General features: G+C 35.9%; 1 protein-coding gene across 1 annotated transcript; it reads right to left on the reverse strand.

Moving 5' to 3' along the window:
* Positions 1-891: 891 nt before the first annotated feature.
* On the reverse strand, positions 892-5,053 carry LOC112505799 (pyrophosphate-energized vacuolar membrane proton pump-like). Its single transcript, XM_025109800.1, has 8 exons — positions 4,745-5,053; positions 3,911-4,485; positions 3,043-3,422; positions 2,854-2,940; positions 2,039-2,369; positions 1,385-1,795; positions 1,228-1,287; positions 892-1,162 (listed from the first exon to the last, which is right to left on the reverse strand). Exons 1-8 carry the CDS (start codon positions 4,983-4,985, stop codon positions 929-931), a joined length of 2,319 nt encoding a protein of 772 aa, XP_024965568.1. The 5' UTR covers positions 4,986-5,053; the 3' UTR covers positions 892-928.
* Between the last annotated feature and the right edge of the window lie 3,090 nt (positions 5,054-8,143).

The following is an 8,143-nucleotide window of genomic DNA, read 5'->3' on the forward strand; positions in this document are numbered from 1 at the left end:
TGATTATATTTATCTACAGTTAGTTATACGAATTCAAAAATGGAGTTTTAATAAGTTGTATTGACGAACAATTTACTTGTAATCTTAATTTTAAGTAATATGCATTAATACACAATACTTCATGCATAAAGAATGGTTTTTAAGAGTTTTTCTCAAATGTTTAATAATATAGTATAGATATACATTTTTTTGATTAACCTGTATATCCAACCCACTATGCGAGCCGACTAATCCCGGGACAACCACCTGCTTTGCAGATAGCCCGGAGTCACCGCATTGGAACCTCCATGGTCACAAGGGGATTTTATTTCTTCTTGGATTTAAACCTGAGACCCCCTGGTACTTTTGACCTTTGAAGTCAAACTCAAACCAATCATGCACCACTCTTGAGGTTCTAAATATACATTATGCACTTAGAAAACTGATATGAATAAGAAACTAATGGTTTTATTGAATTAGTGGAAGATTTTGAACTGATTAAGTATAACAAATTATAAATAATGGTTTTTAGTCATGTGAATAATTACAATGATCTAAGACCAAATTCTTCAAAATTTCTCTAAAATAGAGAATTTACATACAAAATCTCTAGAGCTTGTAAAATTTCTTTTTAGCCTACTGTGTCAATGTAAAATTTCTTTTTAGCCTACTGTGTCAACGTTATACGTCAACTAACCAGTACTTTAGTTTCATTTATAAATTTTGTTAATTTATGATTAAAAATATATTTACAATATTTGATTATTTATCAGATATTTTAATTAAATTATAAAATAACTTTATTTGTATGTAACTTTTATTTGTTATATATAAGGGCAAACCATGACACGAAATGAATTAAAAATATTTGAATGGAAATGATATGTTGAAGTAAAAGGCAAAATGGTACCCTTTTTTTTATTAAATCAAACATATACAAATCTGTGATCTAAAACCATTTGAAAAAGAGACCACCATGAGTAGCAAAGAAAGGAGCAAACACCAAGGACTCAACAGCCATGAGCTTGATGAGGATATTGAGTGATGGTCCTGATGTATCCTTCAATGGGTCTCCCACTGTATCACCTATCACTGCTGCCTTATGCGCTTCTGATCCCTTTGGTCCTAATGTCCTTGCATGTTCTGACCCACCTGCATATACATTCATATTTTCAACATATATCTTCATAACAAACTCCATATCTCAATCTCCAATCCAAACTACTAGCAGAGTTTTGTTTGGTTTACCTCGATATACTTCTTCGCATTATCCCAAGCTCCACCCGTGTTAGAAGCAGATATAGCAATCTATGAATGAAGTTATGCAAAAGCGATGAACTTGGTTAAGGGGTGCGGTTAAACACAATTCGAAGTTACTAAAAAAAATGGCATACAACACATGTACCTGGACACCTGAAACAAGTGAACCTGCAAGTACACCAGCAAGCGATTCCACTCCAAAAAAGGTTCCCGCAACTAGAGGTGTGATCATAACTAAAGCACCAGGAGGGATCATCTCTTTTAGTGAAGCATCTGTTGAAATCTTGACACATGTTGCATAATCAGGTTTTGTGGTTCCTTCCATGAGCCCTGGAATGGTGTTGAACTGTCGCCGAACCTCTTCAACCATTTTCAGAGCAGCACTTCCGACGCTCTTCATTGTCATAGCAGAGAACCAGTACGGAAGCATTGCTCCTATCAGTAAGCCTATGAACACTTTTGGTGTCAACACGTCCACCGTTTCAATCCCAGCTCTGCTCACAAAAGCCCCAAATAGAGCAAGAGAGACTAGAGCAGCAGACCCGATTGCAAAACCCTGAGACCCAACGCCAGTTTTATATACACATTACCATAATATTCATGGGTTATGATTTGTTTCATAAAATCTGAAAGTGTCAATTATCAAAAAGGATCATTTTACAAACTAACATTCTAGTGTTTTTTCTCTCTCAAAATTTAAGATGGCAAGCTGTTTTACACCACAGGCAGGTCGGTCATTTAAAGGTTATCGAGTTAAAAAGAGTCGGACTAAAATGAACTTATTGCAAGGGTCTTGTACCTTGCCAATAGCAGCTGTGGTGTTTCCAGCAGCATCAAGAGCGTCAGTTCTCTCCCGGATTGTGTGACTCATTCCAGCCATTTCTGCAATACCACCCGCATTGTCACTGATGGGCCCGTAAGCATCAATGGCTAGACCAGTAGCTATGGTACTTAGCATCCCCAAAGCAGCCACTGCGATCCCGTACATGGCAGCCAAGCTAAAGCTCACATAAATAGCCACAGAGATAGCAAATACCGGGATGATAACAGATTTATATCCTAGAGCCAGTCCGAATATCACATTCGTTGCAGCACCCGTCCTGCAGGAGTCTGCCACATCCCTCACTGGGCTGCAAATCATTTGACCGTTGTGATAAGATTGATGAAGACGTATACGAACAAGTTCAATGTTGCTATTGTATTCTTTAACAAATATATTTGCCTTTTTAAATCACGCAAAATGCAACAAAGTTTGTCTTGGTTCCTATTTAGTATACCAAATAATTTTTTTCTCAACCATTGTAACCGAGTTTCACAGTTTCCTATTTGATGTAACCGAGTTTCAGTTTTTCTTACTTTTTCCCTTCTTTTGATCGGTAACTTGCTTAGCTTGTAACATTGATGGCTTGGGTATCAATTATCGCCCACTTTGGCATGTAAACCTTTCGTAAACATGTATCCATGTATGTGAATTTTTTTAACCTTTATTATACCAATTAAGTAAAAGAACTCATTACACAAAATAGGAACAAAATCAAACTTTGTTGCATTTTTCCCTTTTAAATTTAGAATTTATATATTTGACCCTTAAAGCAACTGTGTAAAAAACCTCACCTATATGCGCTGCTAGTGTAATACTCGGTTATGTATCCAATAACCAGACCAGCCCACAGACCTATTGAAACACAGAAGAAGATGTGCCTGGAGAAAACAATTGAAAGGAGTACGCCCATAATACAGATGTTAATGCACATTGTACAACCAGCAAAGCAGACACATGCAGTGAAAGAAATAAGCACATACCAGCTTTTAACAAGCTTATTGGCACCAAAGTTGAAGATAGTGAATTCTGATGGTAAAGCAGTGAAGCTGACAATAGCAATCCCAGCAGTCATTAATATTGTAGAAATTAGCAGTTGACGCTTGAGAGACGGTTCAATATCAGCCACACCGTTTATTTGGAAAAAATCGGTGGCGAAAAACGTAGTGATTAAGCAAACGACAATTCCCATCGAGCTTATAAGCAGAGGAAAAGCCATGGCTGAGAAATCATGACTATTACCAAAGGATGATATGGAAGCCACAAATAAAGCAGCACATGATGATTCGGCATATGATCCAAACAAGTCGGATCCCATCCCAGCAATGTCACCGACGTTATCACCCACATTATCCGCAATAACCTGCAAAGATCATCCAAATGTTAACGACCATGAAAATGTGGAACCCTGTATTATTCACCAAAAGAATCCTTGAAGAAAGAAGGGGTTCTATATATTCGTTCCCCCAACGGAGGCTAGACGGACAAAGATGTCACAGATGGTAGACCTCGACTCATACCATTTGAAAATACGTGGAACCCCATATTACTGTAGAAAATAGTCTTTGTGAAAAAAAAGGGTTCCAACATATATCGAAAAGAAAGTGAGACTAGCCGATGTGGGATTTTAACATGATACTTGCCAGAATGATGGAGCTTATTAAGAGGCCAAGTTTGACTTTTGAGAGCCAATTCTACGACATTACTAAAAAATGCTGAAATTCATTTAAATTTCTGAGAGAACTTTGATGAAAATGAAAGAGTGCTTATCTAATCCGGCTTTGAAACGCGTTAATTTTGACTTTGAAAAATTCTGTTTAGACATGCAAAGTAAAAAGGAAAAGAGATTACAGCAGGGTTACGAGGATCATCTTCAGGAATGTTTCTTTCAACTTTTCCTACTAAATCAGCACCAACATCGGCTGCTTTTGTGTATATGCCTCCCCCAACTCTTCCAAAAAGTGCCATTGATGAGCCACCAAGACCATAACCAGTAATGGATTCAAATAACCCTTCCCAATCATCTCCATAATACATTCTAAACAAATTGATTGAAACATACAGAACCAAGAGGCCATTAGCAGCAAGAAGAAATCCCATTACAGCCCCAGATCGAAAAGCCGTTATGAATGCACTCCCAACACTTTTTCTTGCTTCTAACGTCGTTCTAGCATTTGCATATGTTGCTATCTTCATACCAAGAAACCCAGAAAGAACTGACGTTAGAGCGCCCAGTAAAAAGGCGACTGTAGTAAAGAAGGCGTTGGCTAATGCAGGTTTGCACATGTTGCCCTTGTTGTAAGTGCAGGGCTCGCTCTTTGTGCTAAAGTTCTTGACCGATCCCAGAAACAGAAAGATGATTGCAGCAAATACTGCTGTAAAGATCGCAAGGTATTTGTACTGCGTATAAAGAAATGACGTTGCACCTGAAGAGATCAATCAAAAACTTCATTCTAGTTGGAAGGATCGGACTTAAATTAGAAAACCCTTGTCTATTATTATGAATTTCAAACTAGAATTGATAGAAAACTAGGGTTAACAATCGATCTATCGGACCAACAAAAACAGAGCATGAATAACAGAGGATATAAATTTGTTGAACAACTAATTGAACTTCAACATATTAAAATCGATCCAAAAACTAAAAATGATCTAAAATCGTAGAAAGAGATGAGAGGGGGATACCAACAGAGATTGCACTTTGGATCTCAGCACACTTGAACACAAGTTGATCAGAGTCAACACCAACCTCCTGGTCATCTTCTTCAATCAACCTATTCCGCTGGTTCTGACTTCCACTCTCCGTTAATCCAGACGACACCTTCACCTTTGAAACCAGAAACCACTGAACCAAAGCAAACCCGATTCCAATGAATGCAGCCACTGGGATCAGAACCTGGGTTACACCTTCCACCATAGAACCCATTATTCCTCTTCTTTGAATGCAGGTTTATCCAAGAACATACAGAGAGAGAGAGAGATGGATGGATGTAGGAGAAATGAATCAAAGAAAATGTGGGATTTGATGGAGAAATTGGGTGGGGAATTTGGCGGTGAGAAATGATGCAAATTGGGTTTGCGTCTTGGCGCTTGTAAAACCGTTTTTGTTACTTTTTCTTGGAGCTTTTCATTTCCCTTGAGTTTATTATTGTCAACAAAACGCCCATTTTTAAATTATTTTTTTTAGATATAATATTTTATTATTTTTTAAATTAATTAAGAAGTGTATATATATTTTTATTATTATTTAGTATTTGTTGCCACGTAATTTTTGGTCAATTACGTGTTTTGGTGACTGTATTTTTCAAATTATTTAAATTAAAATCAAGAATTATCAAAATACTATTAAGTAATACATTTTTCCAAAATATCATATTTTAAATATATAGTAAAACAATACATTTATCAATTCTTTCTTATTAAAATATAGGTTATTATCCGGTGAAATATCGTATGAGAATAAGAGATAAAGTAAAAAGTATAAGAAGAGATCTGGACTCTTGATCATATTTAATCTCAAACTTATTCATGAATCGTGTTTGACAAGGAGATTGCTCCGATGCGTCTCGTCTTGATGTGTCTAATCCTAATATACATCAAAGGATGAAGAACACTTCTTACGCTTCTCATTTTAACTCACTTTCCCACCGGAATTCAACCCTTATTATTAACCCGTTGATTTTAAATAAACATGTTGATGATTGAATATTTAAAAGATTTTTAGAAAACAAACTTTTATGAATTACAGGCTAAATAATTTCTTATTAACAAACAATTAAATTTTGATTTAAAACTTATTGCACATCAAATAGTAGTTGAAGTTGAAACTGCTAGTCAGTTTACCAGATCAAGTTCTTCCTATCCAGATTTATTTTTATAATACCACCTAAAAGATTGTGTTTTTTTATAACGAAATGAGTACTTCATTAAAGACTATTTCTATCTGGCTCCTYTCTTCACCATCTTTTGGTCAAAAAGAGTAATCCTTTGTTTGTTTTTATACAAAAAAAAGAAGAAAAAAAAATCTTTATCGGCCTCTTATGTTTGATTCTCAACGTTTGTTTGCAACTTAGGGGCTTTTTGGCAATTGTTGAATGGTTTGGTGCAGAATGATCAAAGGGGTCAGAATGATTAAGAGGCTCTCATGATATAGTGCAAAATGAAATATAATTGTTTGGTAATTGTGTACAATGAAATTAGGCTTCTTAATGGTTAAGGGAGATCCAGAATACAAAATCATTCAGAAGGTTTTAGAACCATTAAGAAACAGACTTTTTTTTGCCAAGCAAGATTCACCTCTTAACGATTCAGAGGTTGCCTCTTAATGAAACTATTAAGAGGTAAACAAACAACCCCTTAATCGGTACAAAGTGTTGAAAAACTTGATTTTTTTTCATATATTCTCATATGGGAAATGTGTGGTCAGTTTGTGGAGATGAATGAACATTTTGAGGAGGTTAATTGCCATCATGGGGAAATTAGTAGTCATAATGTTGTATGTAAACATCAAGTCATTTCATCTGATTTAGGGGCGTTTATCAAACACTTATCCGATAAATGTTTACCGTGGTAAGAGTCGTCGCCCTCACTTATTGGGCAAGACTCTTGGTCCTTGTCTCGCTCTTACCGGATAAGATTCTTGGTCCTTACTATATTCATCCAGTAAGGTAATGTGACTTGATATTCACTTACTCAAGTAAGCGTTTGATAAACGGCCCCTTAGACACACCTTGAATCATATTTGTATGCATATTTTAGCTTGGAGTAATATTTGGTAATCTTAATAGAGAGTATCTATGTTTAATAGTGATGTAATACTTTTTTATACTCATACTGTTGTGTTTTATAGTGAAATACAACATCCTCCTCCTTGTGTTGACGTACACTATTACGTTAATAGTGGAACCACATAATTCTTGGTGGTGGTGTTGATGTTTCTTTACATTTGTTGTTGAGTGGGATCACATTTGAGATACTCTTGGACATGTAGATCTCCCAAGTGGTATCAGAGCCAGGTTTGTTGAGATATCAAGTTAGAGAGCTCTTAGGAACCGTTTACTAAACGCTTACCCGGTAAGTATTTAGCCGCTAATTTTCCTCACCGGATGAACATGACAAGGGCCAAGAATCTTACCTGGTAAGAACGATGATAAGGATGGAGAGTCTTACCCGGTAAGTAAGGGTGACGACTCTTACCCGGGTAAGCGCTTACTAAATAAATTGTTGCATGGGAGACGTTTTGATCTACTACAGTCTTACTAGTAAAATAAATTATAGTGTTAGACTTCTAACGATAAGCATTTACCGAGTAAGCATTTAGGTAAACAACCCTTTAGTATGTTTTATGGTTACAGTTGTGTTTGATCTTCTATATCGGAAAAAAGAACAATTACTTGAGCCATTTGGGGTGATGTTTAGTGATCAGTGAAAACCACAGACTACAATCAAGACCAAAAGCAAGTATACAAATAGTCCCAATATCGTATTTCAAGTAATAAAAGTGGTACAAGTACCGAATATCGTTCACAGTGATCGTAGTAAAAGTTTAAAAGAAAGTAAAGTTAAGGAAATGATTTTAGAAGGCGAATTCGAAGACTTTGATTAGAACAGAGTTAACATAACTAAAAACATGAGATAACAGAATATAAAAGCAAGCTAGTGTGTATGACTTTTCGGGTGAGATGTAAATATTATTTCTAGTTGACCAATGCTGTCAAAATGTATAGCATGAAACCATGCTGACAGATTGCTATAGCATGAAATCAGTAACAACTATTTTTACCAATTACCTTGAAGGTATTCCTCTCTGACTTCACCAATGCACTGATATTATAGTTTTCAACCCATACCTCTATGAGGTATCCAGACCAGTGAAAGTGACAAATGGTGTCTTCAAAGTATATGGATAAACAAATCTCTTTGCTAAAAAAAACTCACTCTATCGAGTGGATTCCCATATCATTCAAGTTGACGTGTTTTGAATGACTCATCTCTGAATCCATTCCATTTTAACACTTCAGAGTGATCAACCCGTCGAGAATTAACAACTTAGAAAATACGGACAACAAATCTCTTTGTTAGCAA

The sequence above is a fragment of the Cynara cardunculus genome (genome assembly GCF_001531365.2).
Source record: "Cynara cardunculus var. scolymus isolate 2C chromosome LG 2, CcrdV1, whole genome shotgun sequence".
In the NCBI taxonomy this organism is placed as follows: Eukaryota; Viridiplantae; Streptophyta; class Magnoliopsida; order Asterales; family Asteraceae; genus Cynara; species Cynara cardunculus.

What these genes read in the sequence shown, in the direction of transcription:
- LOC112505799 (XM_025109800.1), bottom strand. Translation starts at nt 4,985, where the DNA reads ATGGGTTCTATGGTGGAAGGTGTAACCCAGGTTCTGATCCCAGTGGCT. An exon ending in CACTTGTTTCAGGTGTCCAG is followed by an intron (nt 1,288 to 1,384) that starts GTACATGTGTTG and finishes CTTCATTCATAG; the next exon opens with ATTGCTATATCTGCTTCTAA. An exon ending in ATGCGAAGAAGTATATCGAG is followed by an intron (nt 1,163 to 1,227) that starts GTAAACCAAACA and finishes TTTGTTATGAAG; the next exon opens with ATATATGTTGAAAATATGAA.